This window comes from Carassius auratus, chromosome 43, assembly GCF_003368295.1.
Source record: "Carassius auratus strain Wakin chromosome 43, ASM336829v1, whole genome shotgun sequence".
In the NCBI taxonomy this organism is placed as follows: domain Eukaryota; kingdom Metazoa; phylum Chordata; class Actinopteri; order Cypriniformes; family Cyprinidae; genus Carassius; species Carassius auratus.
Genome location: NC_039285.1, coordinates 2,287,276 through 2,309,171, shown reverse-complemented (window position 1 = coordinate 2,309,171; position 21,896 = coordinate 2,287,276). Strand labels below are relative to the sequence as shown.

At 32.1% G+C, this 21,896-nt stretch overlaps 1 protein-coding gene across 1 annotated transcript in view; it reads left to right on the top strand.

The window, feature by feature from the left end:
* The window catches only part of LOC113061424 (protein unc-13 homolog C-like), a 60,225-nt gene that overhangs the window by 22,374 nt on the left and 15,955 nt on the right, over window positions 1-21,896 (top strand). The window contains exons 3-10 of the mRNA XM_026230520.1: window positions 657-753; window positions 5,713-5,856; window positions 7,610-7,687; window positions 9,601-9,678; window positions 15,826-15,914; window positions 17,072-17,212; window positions 17,292-17,415; window positions 18,446-18,505. Of these exons, the coding sequence (XP_026086305.1) occupies window positions 657-753; window positions 5,713-5,856; window positions 7,610-7,687; window positions 9,601-9,678; window positions 15,826-15,914; window positions 17,072-17,212; window positions 17,292-17,415; window positions 18,446-18,505 (811 nt within the window). The remainder of the gene's footprint in view (window positions 1-656; window positions 754-5,712; window positions 5,857-7,609; window positions 7,688-9,600; window positions 9,679-15,825; window positions 15,915-17,071; window positions 17,213-17,291; window positions 17,416-18,445; window positions 18,506-21,896) is intronic.

Sequence of the window (21,896 nt, the reverse complement as noted above, 5' to 3'; positions counted from 1 at the left end):
TATATATATATATATATATATATATATATATATATATATATATATATAATTTATATATATTTATAATATAATTGATATATATTTATATATATTAATTGTATGTGCTTTTTGTGCTGTTTTATATAAATTTTTATATTTTTACAATTAGTTATTGTTAGTTCTTCAATATAAAAATAAATATTATTTATTTTGCATTATAAAGTAAAGAAGTAACAGAAGATTAAATTAAATTAAATTAAATTAAATTAAATTAAATTAAATTAAATTAAATTAAATTAAATTAAATTAAATTAAATAGGGTTCTGATGAAGTAATGTATATCAGGCAATATGCATTAGAGCATAAATAAAAACATGCAGTATGCATCTGATTAATGTGTATTGAATGAATTAATGAATGAATGAATAATTACTAGATAATGATAATAACCCTGGATCATTCAGAACCTTGAAACACTAAGCATTAAACTTTTGCACATAATTCGTCTCTGAATCATGAAATAGAGTGAAAAAAATCCAAAGGATGGACCTGAGCCATATCTAAAGAGCAGAACAACCCGTGATGGTCTCTTTCCTGCAGTTCGAGCCTGTGTCGTTGGATCTGAAGCCTCTCTTTGACTGCGTTGTGTTGTGTTGTGTTGTCTTCTCTCTCTGCAGGTGGTTCGAGCCGTTTGTTATCCAGTGGTTGGCTGAAAATGAAGACGTATCGATGGATTTCCTCAACGGAGCTCTGGAGAGAGATAAAAAAGATGGGGTGAGTTTTCCGCATTGTTACTTTGCTTCAGTAGAGCTTTGCATTCGTAAATTGTTAAACAGTCTAACGCCGCAGTTACCATCTAAACGTCACATTAACACTAAATCCTGCATTTCTCTTCTGACTTCATGATGCTTTTATGAACAGCTCCTGCGAAGTTGCTACTTATGAGTTTTAAAATTGTAATTATGACAGTCAGGATGAAATTAATGCAGTGGATGAGTTTATTTCTTACTCTCGTTTTTACATCCCAGCAAAAACAGGACACAGTTTAGTGCCCAAACAAAACAAAAAAAAGTGCAAAGGATTCATTTTGGATGTACGATAAATGCTTTATTTCTGTATTAATTCTTCTCATTCTGCATTATATTAATGGGAAATGTCACCTGTCTTCTAATAAAACAACAATAAGCACAGGATTTGTGTTTCTTTAAGGAACTAATTGATCATTGATCTGAGCTTATGCAACGCTATTTAATTTAAACAAACTCTCTTTACTGTCACTTTTGATCAATGTAATACCTTAATAAATTAAATGTATTAAATGGGAACACTTTACAATAAGCTCCCATTACTTAATGTTGTTTAATCCATTAGCAATGCATTTGTTACAGCATTTATTAATCTTTGTAACCGTTTGTACAGTTGTTCATTGTTAATTCATGTCAGCTCCGGTACGTACTTTAATAATGCATTAGTAAATGTTTTAAATTAACATTTACAAAAATTAATAAATGCTTTAGAACATTATGATGTTATAGCTTATGCTAACAAATAAAACCTTACTGTAAAGTGTTATGAATTAAATAAAAGTAGTTTTTGATAAAATCATTACTACGAATAATAAATAAATAATAATACACTGTAATGATAATAATAGTAATAAATTAAGACCTCAATGTTTTAAACGGTACATGAGAAAGAGCATCAAAAATGTCATAAAAATTGTTTGGGTGAAATAAAAATGACAGTATTTTGGTGACATATTCTGTAAACAATAAAAAACAAATGAAGCCATTCTGAGGTTTTTAAATCGCTACCGACGAACCATAATGTGTTTGAGTGAAAGTTGCCAAAATTATAGGCAAATAGTCTTTTTTTTTACTAAAAACGTCGGTGCATAAGCTTGGATCAGTGAGATCTAGTATCCATCAGATAAAGAAATAAAAAAACTGTGCTAATTGAACGAAAACAAAAATAATAAGTTGTTTGCAAGCCATTTTAAAAAGGCAGAGCATATAAGCATTTGAACAGGTTTATGACCATTCCAGTTTCAATAAGCTCTTTCTTTAGAGGAATATTAGATATATTTTAATATTCTTTAATGACTTTTGCTCTCTGAATTTATAGATAAGTGCATGTGCAATGTGTTTTCCATCACAGCACCGTGACCGACACGATGAGGATAAACTGTTAAACTGAAGGCGTTAGGCTGACAAGTGTTCGTGAAATAACCGAACAAACACTTGGACTGATGTGAATATGAGCTGATGTTATTATACAGCAGCACAGAAACACACTGCTCAATGTTCCCCTCGCTGACGAAAACAAATCACCGGACAGATTGGTTTTCATTTGCTAATTGCGTTCACCTGGAAAACACAAATCAATGCTGTGAAGGACAGCCCTGTTATTATATGTGGTTTGTAACACTGAAGAGTATAATTGCACATGAGCAGATGTAGATCAGTGTTTCATAGCAGTGAAAACAAGTCAAGTAACCTTTACTTATATAGCACTTTTACCAATACAGATTGTGTCAAAGCAGCTTTAGAAAAACGACGTGTCGATGCACACCGTTCATAGTTTTTGTAGGCAGTGCTGGTGCTGAGATGACATGAGCGGAGCGGGTTGCTAACTGTGTTTAGATGTTTAGCGGCACTCGGGATCAAGTCTTGTGAGATTCAACTCTACATTAAGATGCTAATGGAGCAGCACCTTCAGTTAATTGTCTGATGATTATTAAGCTTGTGTTTGCGTGCAGAAGCGCCGGGGGAATAAGGGCAGAAGCGTGGGTTAATTGTGTCATAGGTTATGTTGGCAGGCATTCCCATCGGCTGTGAATCAGACCAGCGCTGGCTGCTGAACAACATCTTCAGTGCTTCCTGGCAGCGTCTGAGCTTCAGGGCTTCTTATCAAGAACCAGTATCATGTGAAAGATTGGTTTAAAATAACTGCTTTAAAGTGTTGTTTATTGCAGTCATCAATGCTGTATTTTCAGCATCATTCCTCCAGTCTTCAGTGTCACATGATCTTCAGAAATCAGAATAATATGATGATTTTCTGCTCAAGAAACATTTCTGATTATTATCAATGTTGAAAACAGTTGTGCTGATTCATATTTTTGTAGAAACCATAATACATTTTATTTTTCTGGATTCTTTGATCAAAAAAGTTTTAACAGAACAGTATTTTCAGGTTTTATATCTATACCATTCATAACATTGTAAATGTCTTTTCTTTAGAAGTTTTGTTATTCTGAATAAAATAATTCATTTCTTTCTTTCAAAATAAATACAAAATAATAATAATAAAATAAAATAACGCCAATCTTTTGAACAGTTGTGTAATAAATATTATATAATATATTATATATACATATTAAAAATAACATTTATTTTTTTTATTGGATGTATTTGTAAATATTGTTAAATTAATAATAATATAATGACCTATATAATATTATACAATACATATTCCATACATGTAACTAAATAATAATAAACATTTGCATCCTATATATATATATATATATATATATATATATATATATATATATATATATATATATATATATATTTATTAATTTATTTAGCAAGTGTCGTAATGTACAGTCAGCCACTTATTATAAAATAATAGCTAAATAAAATCTATTTAATAAAAATATTTTGTAACATTATAAATGTCTTTACTGTCACTTTTGATCAATGTAATGCCTTGTTGAATTGAAAGTATTAAAACAATAAATGAAATAAACAAAATCTTATTGAACTCAATTTTTTTACATATACAGTATTGTTCAAAATAATAGCAGTACAATGTGACTAACCAGAATAATCAAGGTTTTTAGTATATTTTTTATTGCTACGTGGCAAACAAGTTACCAGTAGGTTCAGTAGATTGTCAGAAAACAAACAAGACCCAGCATTCATGATATGCACGCTCTTAAGGCTGTGCAATTGGGCAATTAGTTGAATTAGTTGAAAGGGGTGTGTTCAAAAAAATAGCAGTGTCTACCTTTGACTGTACAAACTCAAAACTATTTTGTACAAACATTTTTTTTTTCTGGGATTTAGCAATCCTGTGAATCACTAAACTAATATTTAGTTGTATGACCACAGTTTTTTAAAACTGCTTGACATCTGTGTGGCATGGAGTCAACCAACTTGTGGCACCTCTCAGCTGTTATTCCACTCCATGATTCTTTAACAACATTCCACAATTCATTCACATTTCTTGGTTTTGCTTCAGAAACAGCATTTTTGATATCACCCCACAAGTTCTCAATTGGATTAAGGTCTGGAGATTGGGCTGGCCACTCCATAACATTAATTTTGTTGGTTTGGAACCAAGACTTTGCCCGTTTACTAGTGTGTTTTGGGTCATTGTCTTGTTGAAACAACCATTTCAAGGGCATGTCCTCTTCAGCACAGGGCAACATGACCTCTTCAAATATTTTAACATATGCAAACTGATCCATGATCCCTGGTATGCGATAAATAGGCCCAACACCATAGTAGGAGAAACATGCCCATATCATGATGCTTGCACCTCCATGCTTCACTGTCTTCACTGTGTACTGTGGCTTGAATTCAGAGTTTGGGGGTCGTCTCACAAACTGCCTGTGGCCCTTGGACCCAAAAAGAACAATTTTACTCTCATCAGTCCACAAAATGTTCCTCCATTTCTCTTTAGACCAGTTGATGTGTTCTTTGGCAAATTGTAACCTCTTCTGCACATGCCTTTTTTTTAACAGAGGGACTTTGCGGGGGATTCTTGAAAATAGATTAGCTTCACACAGACGTCTTCTAACTGTCACAGTACTTACAGGTAACTCCAGACTGTCTTTGATCATCCTGGAGGTGATCATTGGCTGAGCCTTTGCCATTCTGGTTATTCTTCTATCCATTTTGATGGTTGTCTTCCGTTTTCTTCCACGTCTCTCTGGTTTTGCTCTCCATTTTAAGGCATTGGAGATCATTTTAGCTGAACAGCCTATCATTTTTTGCACCTTTTTATAGGTTTTCCCCTCTCTAATCAACTTTTTAATCAAAGTACGCTGTTCTTCTGAACAATGTCTTGAACGACCCATTTTCCTCAGCTTTCAAATGCATGTTCAACAAGTGTTGGCTTCATCCTTAAATAGGGGCCACCTGATTCACACCTGTTTCTTCACAAAATTGATGACCTCAGTGATTAAATGCCACACTGCTATTTTTTTGAACACACCCCTTTCAACTAATTCAACTAATTGCCCAATTGCACAGCCTTAAGAGCGTGCATATCATGAATGCTGGGTCTCATTTGTTTTCTGAGAATCTACTGAACCTACTGGTAACTTGTTTGCCACGTATCAATAAAAAAATATACGAAAAACCTTGATTATTCTGGTTAGTCACATTGTACTGCTATTATTTTGAACAATACTGTACATGTAAAATAGCAATCAAAAGCCATAACAATTATTACATTACATTACGTGATATTAAAGTGAATTTCATTTCATTTTTGGGTGAAATATTCTATAAACAAAGGGAAAAATGAAGCCATTCTGGGATCCTTGTAACACTAGCACATTGAAGCACCATCCTAGAACTTAATGGAAACCTGGAATCAAGCTGTAAAACTTTACTTGATCCTTTTTTTCCAGTATGTAGCACATGCTGAAATTATGCTAAACATACAATGAGACAACTCTTGTGACATGATCATTAATGCTTTGTGGTGTTTTGACTGCAGTTCCAGCAGACGTCAGAACACGCTCTCTTCTCCTGCTCGGTGGTGGATGTGTTCACGCAGCTCAACCAAAGCTTTGAGATCATCAAGAAGCTGGAGTGTCCCAACCCTCAAGCTCTCGCTCACTTCATGCGCAGGTTTGCAAAGGTAAGACAGAATCAGAATAGAAAGGATGATGCTGTGCACTGGTGATTTAACCATGCAAAGAAGAATAAAACCCCCTTAGATGTGTAAAAGCTGTGCAACTCACAGTCAGTGGCAGAATGATAAAAGAAGAGACCAAAGAATTGCATGTATTAACAGTAATAATCACAATAAATGGTTCTTCCGAACAAGCATTATTACTCTAACTGTAGGGTGTCGTACGGTTGCCATGCAGCCGAGAGCATAAAAATATGAACAAATGATGGAGAAGAGCTTTGAAACAGAAAAATGCATGCTTTTATTCAAATGTCAAGTATGAGTGGTATCGCCAAAAAAGGTCAGGATTATCAAACAAGTAGAACGTTGTTTTAAATATGTTCACAAATGCTGAATTTATTTGATCAAAAATGCAAAAATTATTTCAATTGGAAACATCGGTTTTCTATGGTAATATATGTTAAAATGTAATCTATTCCTGTGAATTTGCAGCATCATTCCACATGAGTCACATGATCTTCAAAAATCATTTTAATATGCTAATGTCCTGCTCAAGAAACATATCTGATTATTATCAATGTTGAAAACAAAAAACAACTTTGTGATAACTGTGATGCATTTATTCAAATTCCTAGAAAGTTGAAAAGAACTGCATTTGTTTGAAATAGAAATCTTTTGTAAGATTATATGTGTCTTTACTGTTACTTTTAAGCAACGTAATATGAATAAAAGTATTAATTTGTTGAAAATATCCTACTGACTATAAACCATGGCTTAGAGGTGTATCTGAATATTAGAAAGTGTTTTTAATATACTTTAAGGAATTCATTTAAATCATCAGGTGCACGTGTTTACTAACTATTTACAGTGTTTTACACACCTTATGAGCAGACCACAAATGAACACATCTATTTATAAATATGGCGATCATATCTCTTAAACACATGGCAGATTTTAAAAGAGATTTAAGGCCAGATAATATATTTTCCTAGTGTAAATGCCTTTGTTGAATGCAAATGGACTGGGAAGTTTAGAGAGAGAGAGGCGTTGACAGTAGCGCTCCTCCCAAAGGATTATGGGTAATGCGTCTTGTAGGAGTCATTGATTACTTCATGCAAACTTGACACGAGAAATCTATTAAAAACGTCCTTACGAGAGACATTATTACAGCCCTCATTTACTTATTTACATTGTTATGAATATGTTAAGAGTTTTATTACGTTCTCTTGGCTTCAGGTTATTAAACTCAAAGATCCTATACTTTTTTGATGCACACATGTTGGCACATTTGAAATATTTGTAGTCATTAAGTTTTATACTTTATACTTTTTAAAAATAAATTAATGCTTTTATTCAGCAAGGATGTGATGAATTGATCTAAATTGACTAATTAAATACCATTAATAATGTTTATATATATTTTTTATTTTTTTTTAATAAATGCTGTTCTTTTAAACTTTACACAAAAATATGAAGCGTTAAAATATTAAAATGCAAAAAAATATTTTCAACATTGGCAATAATTAGAAATGTGTCTCAAGCAGTAAATCTTCATATTAGAATGATTTCTGAAGATCATGATGCTGAAAATACAGCTGCACATCACAGAAAAAAATTACATTTTACAATATATCCACACATAAATCATGTATTTTAAATTGCAATAATATTTAACCTTTTTACTGTATTTCTTTCATGAAGTAAAACTACAGTTTTCATTTTTTTATATATAATAACCTACATTTTATTCTCTTTCCAGACCATAAATAAAGTTCTCCTCCAGTATGCTGTGATCATCTCTAAAGACTTCAGCAACCATCTGAACAAGGAGAAAGTGGTGGGTCTATAAGCAGAAGGTTTACACACACACACACACACACACATAAGTTTTCAAAACTGCTTTGTCATGAAACATCAGCGTGCTTTAAAGGCATGACCCTTTGAGTGTCCGAACATGGCTTGATCAGATTATACCGGGGACATTGCTATGGAGACCGTAGTGAGACATTAAAGTCGACTTTGATTGGTCGGCTGGCAGACGCTTCCATCAGTTTCCAACAAATAAAGTGCGAGACCTTCTCGCGTCCTCGTCTCCTTCCTCTGTGCTTTCAACTTTCTGTTCTTTGTCTATAATGACAGCGTTTGCGCTGCTAACTCAGAGCTGCTTTTGTTCTACCTCGAATTTCCACTGTGTCTTCCTGTAATGAATATAAAAGCTTGACACACAGGACGTCTGTGCTGGGAAGAAAGACAGATGTATCTTTTAAGTGCCGTGACAGGACCACAGAGAGACAATCACGCGGCCTGTAATTAAAGACATATCTCTGTTCGGTTTTGGAGGATGGAGCTGCTCCTCGGGGCTCATCCATCGCTTAATTGACAGCTCGGTTCATCCTAAGAATATCCAGATCTTTAAACGCACCGATGCACATAAATCAGCTCACCACCGGAGTTTATATACATCGTCTTGAATTAAATTTACGAGTGTGTGAAATCACCAGCTCTTGTCAGGGAGACGATGTTCCCTCGTTTCAATTAGAGCGACGGCTTCGTATTTTCGGTTTAGAGTTTCACACCTATTTGTCACACGGCTGACATGTGACCTTTAGGAAGTGTGGCGGTGCAGACAGTAAAAGCCCGTTTTAATTAGCTTATGGACTTCTGCGCTAATTACGCACTCCTACCCATCCAATTATCTCCTGGAACGCTTATACGAGAGCGTTTGGACCGCTGGATCATCTGTGTGTCAACACAAATCTGCTTATTTGACATTTACTGTAACAGACACCTTATACCCAAAGTGCATTGCGTCTCACCTGGAGGTCATTGGCTTTGCTCATTTAACGCTAGTCACACTGAGTCTGAAGGTCATCTTAAACATTAGTCTACCATCAAACCGGTTATTGAGTTTGATGTTTTTAAAACATTTGCAATTGCAGATGTAATTTTATGCATTAAAACTAATGTGCTTTTAATATATTTGGTAGATAGTCTTAATGCAATCGTGATAATAGTTTAATTAGATATTCATACTGTACATTCTAATGCATTCATTTCATTTGTTTTCCCCAGAATCATATTAATAATAATAATAATAACTATATATATATATATATATATATATATATATATATATATATATATATATATATATATATATATATATATATATATATATATATATATATATATATAGTATTACTATTTTTTTTTTAATATTATTTGTACAATATTTTAGCGTGAAATGCATGCAATGCATTATAATTCTAATGTATTAAATTGTGCATTAGGGCAACCAGCTAAATACATTATATACTATTATGACTACAACTATTGACTATTATAATTACTATTACAGTGTAACAAAATACAACTGAGTTTAAATATTATCGGATATATGGAAACACAATGCTTTAAGGATATTGTCACTGTGCATTAATTTCATGTTTTTTCAAAAGGAAATGAGTGTTTAAATAAAACTCAGCTGTGTTCATTTGTCAGTCAGAGGCAGAGGCATGGATTTTTATGTAATGAAATTCAGATTTACTGCCACTGATGAAAATAAGATGTGCAAATTCAACGATCAGCATCGGGACGAATCGATGCCCTGTGTATATATTCACAGAAGTCTTCTAGTACAAACATCTCCTTTTATTACCCAGGCGGAGGGTTTTGAAGACTAAATGTATCTGGAAAGCAGTACAATCGATCAGTCATGAAATATCTTGTCTATCTTTCTTCTCCTGACAGCCATGCATCCTATTGAACAACATCCAGCAGCTCCGAGTCCAGCTGGAGAAGATGTTCGAGTCCATGGGAGGAAAGCAGGTCAGGAAACTAATCAATGATAATGCAAGACTCCACAATAATGTTTTCCCACTAACTGTCAGTGTGAGCGAAGCTGGTGAACATCCCTTGCTGTAAAGCTGCGTTCATTAATGTCTGAATTACCGTAATTATGAGTCTGAGTATTTGCAACTAGAAGGTCCATCGAGTTCCAGCTTCTTCCACTTGGCATCAGGCTTCAGCAGTTACATCTGGTTAGTTTCCTTCATCAGCACAAACTGATGTTTTTAACTAACTACTTATGTTTTTGTTTTTATTATTACATTTTATTACATTTTTATTTATAATTTAAGTTTGCCAAAGGTAATGAATCAGTAATGAATCATTAAATTTAATCATACTGATATGATTTGAGACATGTATTTGAATCATTTCAAAAGAACTATTCAGTAACCATTAAAGGAATAGTTCACGCCAAAATTAAAATGTGATAAATTGTACTCACCCTCAGGCCAACCAAGATGTATATGAATATGTTTCTTCATCAGATCTGGAGAAATGAAGCATTGCATCAGTGTCTCTGCAGTGAATGGGTGCCGTCAGAATGAGAGTCCAAACAGAGGATAAAAACATCACAATAATCCACATCACTCCAGTCCAGCAGTTAACATCTGGAGATGACAAAAACTGTGTGTTAGTAAGAAACAAATCTATCATTAAGATGTTTTTGACTTCAAGCCGTTGTTTCTGGCTAAAATATGACTCCATAAACCATAATAACGCTTCCTTTAATGAAAAAGTCCATCTTCTGTTGTCTCTCACATCAAAATCATATTCACACACTCACATATCTGTTTAGAGAAAACGGTGCTTGATCTGAGCAGATTTCTCTCCTGATTCAGATGAGTTAACATTTCACAGGAGGAAGCATTATTATGGAGCAGATTTTTTTGAGATTAAGGGACCTGTTTCTTCCTAACACACAGTTTTTCTCTTCTCAAGACATTAACTGATACAGTGGTGCGGTGTGGATTATTGTGATGTTTTTATCAGCTGTTTAGACTCTCATTCTGACGGCACCCATTCACAGCAGAGCATCCATTGGTGAGCAAATGATGCAATGCTACATTTCTCCAAATCTGATGAAGAAGCAAACTCATCTAAGTCTTGGTAGCCTTGAGGGCGTGTAAAATTTTAGCAAATTAAATTTTTGGGATGAGCTATTTCTTTAAGAAGACCATGAAAATAATTTCATTAAGTAAAATTAAAAAAGATTCACCTTCCCCCAAACCTATTCAAGCTGAGCCACACATGCATGAATCCATTCGACATCCAGAGTTGCCATAGAAACAAAAGATTCCAAATGATTCCATGAGTTCAGAGTAGAATCTTAGAGTCGCCTCATAATTACGGGAATTCTGCATGATGTGAACGCAACTTAACATTCCGTGTGAATTGTGCATGCGTGTTGTGATTCTCCTCTCTGTTCTCTCCAACTATGACAATGTCCTTGTTTCTTGTCGTCCCCGTCTCCTCTGGGCTCTTGCACCAGGAGGAAGGGACTGTGGTCTTCTGCAAGGTGTGTGAACAGGTTTCCTCTAACATCTCTATACACCGCTGCTCTACAGCCAGAATTCTGTCATCATTTACTCATCCTCATGTCGTTCTTAACTAAAGATTCTCTGTCTTTTTGTTTGGAGCAACATTAAATGGCAGTAAATGATGACACTGCTCTATGGTTGTGAATTCTGGCTATAGTGCACGGTCCTGATTCATCCCGGTTGACCGGTTTAACTAGCTACGTTTGAACAGCACGAGCAATCTCACACCCATTGAAACACCTCACTTCCTGTCTCTCGTACTTCCTGTCCCGCCCCCTCAAGAGCATGCTGCACCTTGCATGAAACCTCACAAAAATGATTATCTTCAATAACTGAGGCTGCTAATACTCAATTATAAAGGGAAAGTTCAGCCAAAAATGAACACTGGTCATTATTTATTAACCGTAATGCACTGAAAAATAATATTTAGCCCTAGATTTAATATTTAATACTTATGTATTGGAATTGCATATAAAATGTGTGTGTATAAAGTGTGTGTGTATATATATATATATATATATATATATATATATATATATATATATATATATATATATATGTAAATATTTTTTTTCCAAAACATTTAAACATATATTTTGCCCTCCATATGAAAATATATTTGCATGTCACATTTGAAGAAAAACGATGTGTTATCTATACGTTGCAAACATGCAACATGTTTGAATCAAAATCAGCAAAGAACATACTTTCCCAAAAAATCAAGATTACCTTATATAACAAATGAAATATTATCAAATCATTAAATGGTTAGTAATATTAAATATTAAATCTAGTTTTGATGTCTGGTGAGCTAATCCATCTACATTGTAAAAGTATATTCTTGCCCTTGAAATATATATTAGTATATAATGAATGATTAAATCTAAATATGTTTTCAATTAAAAAAATATATTTTATCGAGCTTCATTTTTTACAATATATGTTTCACATTTAAAATATATTTGGCCTTTTTTTTTTTTTTTTTTTTTTATGTGATACATATTTGTCAGTAAAAAATTATGACCTTGATTCAAAAATGGCTAGTTGTGGAACAAGCTGTATTCAGTTAAAATATATGAGAATAATAAAAAAAGGGATTTATTGATGATTATTGTTTACTAAACAGATTCAGTTTATTAGTTCTGTCAGAAGTCGGACCCATTTCTTTGACAAACATGCATCAAATTTGTCACATATGTTAATGCGTTTGTTAAAACATTGTAATCCAAATGGATTTTTATATGAAATTCAGATAAGCAAATCTTAAATTTACCCTTAAATAATTATTTGTTTGTGTCTTTATTTTTTTTTATGTGGAACACAAAGAGAAAACAAGAGAAATTATTCTTCCAATGCAATCTAATTTAATAATCAATACGCTCCAAAAATGACGAAACAGCATCATAGTGCATGTGACCTGTGCATGTAAAATTAATTCCACATATGTTTTTTTGGAGCATCAAAACATTTTAATTCATCTTTTGCAATGCATTGCATTAGTTTTTTGGGGAAACAGCAGCATGAACATATTTTGAGCTTCTTTTGTGTTTTATTGAGCAAAAAAAAAAGAGAAAGTGACAGGTTTAGAATGACATAAGGGTGAGGAAATGATGACCAGATTTTCATTTTTTGCTGAACTAGGCCTTCACCGACGGCCAGCAGAGCAGTGTTTGCCTGAACTTGCTTTTTAATCATGTACAGTGTTTGTGGATATTTAGGATACCAGAGTTTGGAAAGTTTTAGATTGGTTCTGATCTATAGCTTGCTCTATTCGCAGACTCTCCTAGTTGTTGTATTTTGTTTTTGTTTTTCACTTTGCTTTAATCAAAATCCTCCCTGCTGGCAGAAAAGCATATACCGTTCAGAATGTGCAGAAATCACTGTGTAGGATTTGTCTGGCTATAACATGCTTCAAATAAAAGATAAAGGCAGATCATTGGTCTGTCAGATCAAGGTTACATATCTTACCTCTGTAGAAATGGACAGTGCTTTAAAAAGAGTCCAGCTGTTTGAAAGTGACTAATTTATGGATTCTGCTTCCTTCATGAAACCCAGAGGAAGTGAAAGCCAAATGCTCCAAATATAACCCTGCTCTGGCAGTGCCACTGTTCCCAAAGCAATTAGCCAACTGAAAGAAAAATGTAATTACAGTGGACTGCTATCATGGATTTATAAATAAAAGATCCCAAACTGTCCAAGAAAAATTAATTGGGGGAGTCAAAGTTAGCTACGCTAGCGCTAGCATTCACGCTTTGTCCATCAGGCTGATGTGGGGAATAACCGCCGCGAACACACGGATCACCCGTTATCTGCTAATTACTGATGTGATGTAGACCATGGGTGCGGTATACTAGAGTAATCTTTTGTACAATTTTACATCATGATTCACTAGTTGAGTCTAATTAGAATATAATGAATTTAGTTGTAACTTACCAATGGTAATATTTCACTTCTTAAAGTGGGTTTAGACCATTATTTAGCACAAATCCATCACTAATTATTGTTCCCGCTATGAGACCTCCCTGAGCTCAGATACTTTTAAATCCTCGCTCAGATTTTCATCTAAAAACCCAAAACATATACATATACATATACATTTTATTTTTTTTTGTAGGTTCACTCTTCTTTCTGTCCCAAATCTCACAAAAACGTATCTGGTGACAGTATTTTACTGGTCATATTTCAAAATAAAAATTAAAAAAGGATAAACTGTATTTTTCCACACACTAAATTCTTATAACCGAATTGAAGAAGAAAAAAAATGAATATATATAATCTAAAAAAAAAATATATATATATATATATATATATATATATATATATATATATATATATATATATATATATATATATATATATATATATATATATATATATATATATATATATCATTACCATAATGCATGCATATGTTTTAGTTTTTAATTTAGCAATGCAACAAATGATAACATGAATAAATACAAATAATTTGCATTTGCATACTATTATTTATATTATAATATAAATAATTTATATGTAATTTAAATTAAAAAGCTATATATATATATATATATATATATATATATATATATATATATATATATGTGTATATATATATATATATATATATATATATATATATATGTGTATATATATATATATATATATATATATATATATATATATATATATATATATATATATATGTATGTATTTTGCAAATATTCTTTATTTTAATCAATTTTTTATGATAATTTTATATAATATAATATGTTTTTTTTTTCCATTATTTATTTATTTATTATTTATTTAATTTGCTTTTATATTGTAGCTATTCATATTGTGTATCTGTTTACTATGTATCTCTTGAAGAAGAATCTGCAAATATTGAGCATTGTTTCTCACTAGACTTTGATAAAAACAGTCAAACCAAAGATAGAGCGGAGCTTCACGGCTAGAAATCCAGCGTGCATTATGGGTAAAAGCCACCATTGTGATGCAGACACGCCAAACAGCTGCGTCTCATTGGCTCGTCTGCTCTCGTACCTCAGATGTGACGGGAGGCTTGTATTGAATTTGCAGTCATCATTAGTCAAGCGATTCCTCCGTCCAGATCTTTTCAGCGGCTCGACACGCTTGACTGAAAGATCACTGTTCAACGGCAGAGAAAATCAGCAAACCATGGCATAGAAACAAAGCTGTCAGACGGTTCCTCTGTGTTAAAAACACAAATCATACAAGCAGGGGCCAAAATCAACTTTTTATGTCTACAGGTTATAAACATGTATTTTGCATTATGTTTTATTACAAATAAATAATAGATATATATGTATTTCACAGATTTACAAAATATGATGTTAATATAAATATTAATATTATGGCATGTATATAATAAATATTGATTGATTGATTTGTTTTTGATTGCTTCCATTGTCCTCATTTGTAAGTCGCATTGGATAAAAGCGTCTGCTAAATGACTAAATGTAATTGATTTGATTGATTGATTGATTGATTGATTGATTGATTGATTGATTGATTGTAGTAACTCAACCCTTAGGGATTATGTATCTGTTTAATTAACCTTTCATGTTTTAACACCATTTCATGTTTTTTAATAGCGAATAAATGGCCAATAACTGCTTTAAATACTCAAAGTGAAGTTTTATTGACAATATAAAAGGGAGAGTTCCGGTCCTTGATTCTGATTGGTTGAGCCGCATTCAAAGCTGTTCTAAATCACTCTACAATGTAACATACACCTTTGTTTACTTCTGTGTGTTGCTCGGCAACCACGTTTGTTGCAACCACAACTGTTTCTGAGGATCTATATTGTTTGGTGGAAGAATACTGTTTTTATTTATGTCATTATTCTTTATTTGCTCTGTTTTATTCTGTGAAACCTTTCTACGTATATGGATATATTGCCCTCATATCTACTGCCTTGCTGAGTTTTGCTTTTGGACCCTGGATATGACTAATAAATGAATTTTAGGATAATCAGTTGCTATTACAGAGCAGTTGATCATACAGAGGCATGTGATGTTAATGCTGGATCTTCCACACTTCCTGTTCCTGTGGTGTGTGTCATGTGACTGTGTGTGTCTTCCAGCTGGACGCAGAGGCCAGTGAACTGCTGAAAGAGCTGCAGAATAAACTCAACACAGTGCTGGACGAGCTCAGCGGCGTCTTCGGCTCCAGGTGACGTATGAGCTGTTGAACCCGAGTAAATATGATTATAATGGAGTCAAGAGTGGACATGTGTCACACAAATTAAATGTTATCGTTACGCATATTTGATTGGATGCTGTGGGTATTATTGATTCACAGATTTGATTACATCAGGTGAAGAGAGTTAAAGAAACAAGAATACTCACTGAATAATTATTTATAATGAGACATGTCACATGTTGCTCTGTGTGATTAAAAAACATAGACATATAAATTAGGAAAAATTGTATTTTATGTTGAATGTATTTAATTGATTTTATTTATTATTTTATTTATTTTAATGCATAATAATTTATAAAGTAATATACAGATGTACAATATATTTTTACTGAAATAAATTACACCTACAACATTAAACGTACATTCCATTAGTTGTTTTTTATGACTAAAAGACAATGACATGCAAATTAGATTGAATGATACAAATCTGAGTTTTATTTTATTATAATTTATAATGCATTTTTTTTAAATAAGTTTTGAATTATTTTATTTTATTACAATAGATTAGATTTATTTTTTTCAATTACTTTTTAATTATTTTATTTTATTATAATTTTTAAAATAAAACACAAATATTTTTGAGGACCTATATGTTTTATTTTATAGTTAAAGACAGATTAGCTTAAATAATAAAAAAAATCACAGGTTTTTATTTTAGTTAGTTAATTATTTAAATATTTTTATTTCTTAGAATTCATAAAATAAAGCAAATTTTAAAAAATGATAGGGGATCTTTATATTTTATTTTATTTGCAGTTAAAATAAAAGGTTTAATGAAGGTCTTGTATACTTTGTACACCTGAAATAAAATTTACCTGCAACAGTTATAAAGTAAATAGGATTCATTTTCTGTTAATGTTTCTATTCATGTTGCGTTCTGTGATTAAAAATGCATAGACATACAGATTAGCTCGAATTATAACAAATACAGTTTTATTTTATTTTAGTTTCTAAAAGTATTTTTTTTTTGGGGGGGGGGGGGGCTTTTATATTTAATTTTATAGATACACAGACAAACAGATAAGCCCGAATGATGCATTTTTTAACATGCTCTCGTTATCAACTGAATGCTAGTATGAATGTAATTCTAAGGATTCAAACTTAAGTTTAATATGTCTTATCTGCAGTTTTAAGTCGGTCATTGAGGACTGTGTCAAACAAATGAACCAGGAGCTGATGCAGATGAAAGGAAACGCAGGGAACAAGAGTAACGCAGCCATGGACGCAGAGACTGTCCTGAGACCCCTCATGGACCTGCTGGACAAGAAGTAACAAATACAGAGCTACATCTGTTTAAACACCAGTTGCATTTCTTTCTTTCACTCCATCCCTCTTTTTTCTCTCCAGCCTAATTCTGTTTGCCAAGATCTGTGAGAAGACTGTTCTCAAACGGGTCCTGAAGGAGCTGTGGAAGATCGTGCTCAACACCATCGAGCGACAGATTGTTCTTCCGCCTCTCTCAGACCAGACAGTGAGTGTAACACGTCTGTCAGCCAAACACACACACACACACACACACACACACACTGCATCTGCTCCTGGAAATATGAATGAAGAGACCGTCATAGCGTTTCATCTGAGGATAGAAAGAGACGTGTTTTACGTTTGAAAACTTGTTTAGCGGTTAAGGGATCTACAAAGAATTATCATTATTACTTTACACAGAGCTTTACACAGGTTTAATATTTTATTTATTTATTTATTTTTTATTTATCTATTTTGATGGGCTTATATATTAAAATATTACTAATATAATATTTAATGTATTAAATAAAATATAATATTCATTAAATATAATATTAAATATAATATTTTATGTATGGTCTGTATATTTCACTTTATAGCTTATATTTAATTTAATTAAAATTAGGGGGGGGGAAGTAAAAAATACCTTTAAGATAATTTAAAGTAATGGGGAGCTTAATATATTTTATTTCATAACTTATATGTTTTACTTATAGCTAAATTTAAATAAAATATTTTTAATGGAGGACTTATATATTTTACTTAATTGCTAAAATAAAATAAAATTCTGCATTGATTATAATTTTTTTAATAGACTATATATATATATATATTTAAAATACAATATTAAATGGAGGGCCTATATAATTTGCTTTATAGGCAAAATTTTATTAAATATTTAATATTGGGATTATTATATTTAATTTGTAGATATAAAGTAAAATATTTCATGGAGACCTCATATATTTTAGTGCAAAAAAATATGTAATATTTAATATAGTGCTTACATTTTTATATTTTATTTTATAGCAATGAAATTAAATTGAATGTTGGCACAATGGCCCTCTTTGATTTTGGAAATAATATTCCAGTAAGTGACACGAACCAAAATAATGTTCCTTCATGAGCTTCCTGTCCATCTTCTTAATGAGCTGAATCAGCATTCATAAACTCGACTGTCAAATACTCTAAACAAACTTCATTTCCAGAGGAGTGAGCTACATTTCAACTCATTGTTTTGTGCTTTTGTTTAACAGCAAGGGGCTCAGATGATTTTCAGTGCTGCCAAGGACCTCGGTCAGCTCTCCAAACTCAAGGTGAAGACTCACTTTTCTAATCTACACTAATGAAAAGGTTTTCACTTTCTTTTTCAAGATATACTTCAGCCATAAAATAAAAGTGTTGTTATAGCTCCCCCCCAAAAAAAGTAGTTCAAAAGCTTCCCAGCTAATATGGAACATTCTCAGAACGTTTGTTCAAAGTTATCTGGTCTTTAATAATAATAGTTTTTTTCTGAAACATTTTAATTAGATGTTCATCTACCGTATATTTTTTAAATGTTGCTATTTTCACTATGATCAATAGAGACTCAAAACTGCGATATCATATACAGTGTATGGATTTTGTTCTGTGATTAAATACACGTCGCTTTCAGTTCCACTCCAGGCCTCTGGAGGGCGATGTGATGCATGCAGAAACTCGAGCATTTATGAGCAATTTCATGCAACTTAAACATACACATTTTTCTTGAGCATGCATCAGGTTTAAGTAATGATTTGAGGCATATTTGCCACCTCCGAACCATATTTTTTTTCAGTTTAAGTGCATGCAATAGAGTCAGATTAGATTTGACTTTGATTTTATTGACCTGCGTCATGTATGCAGACACTCATGTGTGAGGTTTGTATGGTGTGTGATGTTCGGATAACATTCAAACGTAACGTTCTCGTAATGTTTACATGATAACCTTCGCATAACCTTCATACAGTCAGATGAAAAGATTCAGAAATAAAATTTCCACAAGTCACTTTGGATAAAAGCATCTGCCAAATGAATGAATCTAAATGTAAATAACTTTATGGGAATGTTAGCAGAACGTTTTAGATTTTTTTTTAATTTGTTGAGTTTTTGGTCATTATACAAAAGAGCTTTTGCAAAAAATCACAGCATAACGGAACATGTTTTTTTTTTTTTTTTTTTGCATGAACTGTTCCTTTAAGTGAATGGCATTGAGAGGTAACTAGTTTAATAATCAAGCCTCTGGATGCAAAGGTGTGCCTCAGATTGTAGATTTTTTTCTGTTTCTAAACCCAGTCAACTGCATTGCGGTCTATGGCTTAAACAAATATATGCAACTGCCTTAAAACTCATGTTTTAAGGGAGTTTTAAAGCACTCTACTCTTCGTGCACAAGAGACTCAACTCAAGTTATTTTTTCTAAGTGATGAAGAAGCCACTCAACATGTAAATAATGAGTATAATTGCATGTTTTATATAGAAGAAATATTTATTTTTAAAGAAGTGTCTCATGTTTACCAAGGCTGTATTTATTTGATCAAAAATACACAAATAGTGAAATATTAATACAAATTAAATTAACTGTTTTCTAGGTAAATATAATGTAAAATGTAATTTATTTCTGTGATGCACAGCTGTATTTTCAGCATCATTCCTCCAGTCTTCAGTGTCACATGATCTTCAGAAATCATGAAAATATGCTGATTTTCTGCTCAAGAAACATTTCTGATTATTATCAAAAAATCTTTTATAATTTATGTTAGTAACTTTATGTTAAAAAAAAGAAATGTCTTTACTTTTGATAAATTTAATGCATCCTTGCTGAATAAAAGTATACATTCTTACTGATCTCAGCCTTTGAAATTGTACTGTACACTACAACAATTTTTTTTTTTTAAGTTAATTTGTCTTGTTTTCCGGTACACTTATCTTAACATTAAATATAAATTTTCTTGAACAACAAAATTAGTTAAGATATAAAGTCTTTCTTTACTGAATAAATCAGATTCAGAAAACTAACTTAATTTTAATAGAAAACCATAATTTTTTCTGATCCCACTGGCACTATTTTCTTGTTTTAACCAAAAGCTCACTTCATTTTGATCAGCTTTTCAGACAAATAATAAATAATAAATACATGTGTGTGTGTGTGTGTGTGTGTGTGTGTGTGTGTGTGTGTGCGTGTGTGTATTACTTTCTCAAGTAAATGCATCTTGATTTAGAAATGTTTAAACATTTGTACTGAAGATCGAGACAAAAATTAAAAAAACATTTAATATAATAGTTTTATTATTATATTTATATTATTGTTGCATTGTACATCCAGTGAGGTTTTATGACATTGCAGTAAGATTTAGCACAGAATGAGTTATAAAATGTGCGTTGAGTGCTGTTTCACCTCTAGAGTGTGTGTGCATCGAGTCTGAATGTGTGTGTACTGACCTGAACAGAGGTTTGTCAGGGGACGTACAGACCGTTTTAACACCTGATCAATACACTCGCTCGAAGTGCTCAAGGTGTGAAGGCATCTCTAAAAAAGGTGACCTTAAGCTGGGAGAAGTCAATGGACAGAATCAGCTCTTCCTACTCAAACACACACGCTTAATGCTTACTCACTCTCAGGCTTATTTGTATTAAACTTTGCACCGCCATTGACCTGCAAGATTAAATGAAATTGAAGTTTCACTGCCTGACTCCTCATCTTGAATCATGGTGAGGCCACAGAGTCTTTTGGGAACTGTCACCTTTTATTCTAATGAGCGGTAAGAAGCTCCAAGAAAAACTCAGTTGACCTCTAAATGTCTTATACATTCAATACTCATTAAAACACTAGTCATCCTTATAAATCCTCATTTTGCGTTTGTTTTTTACCTGAATCTTCCATGGGCAGTCATGGGCAGGGGTGTTGAAATTAACTGGAGAAGCTGGAGAGAACTTAAAAAAACAGTTGGTATTAAAACATTTTAGGGGGAAAAAATTAAAGCAAACAAGCAAACGTCAAATTTGTCAAACAAGCAAATTTTTATGCATTTTATTTTATTTTATTTTTATTTTTGAAATATATAAGCCCTTTATAAAAGAAAACATTTTATGTTTATAACTAAAGCAAAATAAAATAAAAAGATGCATTATAATAATATATTATCTTAAGGGCTTATATATATTTACAGCTAAAATAAAATAAAAACCAGCAAATATGAATACTCAGAATCATTTTATGCATTGTGTTTTATTAAAATTGTTAAGCATGAGGTAGTTAACATTGCTTGGAAATGGATACAGGAAAAACGTATTTTATTTATATGTTTTTAGTTCATTTTTGCTATAAATAAAAATATTATGAGCTATGGAAGGCATTTTCTGCCAAATTTTCATTATTTAGAAAGGGAAAATAAGTGCCAAAAAATGCCTTCCATATTGCATTTTTTGGCACTTATTTTCCCTTTTTAAATAATGAAAATCGGCAGAAAATGTCTTTCATATTTTTTTATTATTATTGAAATTAATATATTTTCTGAACATCTTATATACTGTATCTTTTTTATGTATACAAAAAAAAATGAGGGCATATATAGTATATAGCTAAAATAAAATAACAACAGGAAACATTTTGAGCAAATCGTTGAGTCATTTTATGCATGGTATTGCATCTAAATTGTTTAAGATGAGGTAGTTTACCCAGCTCGACCAG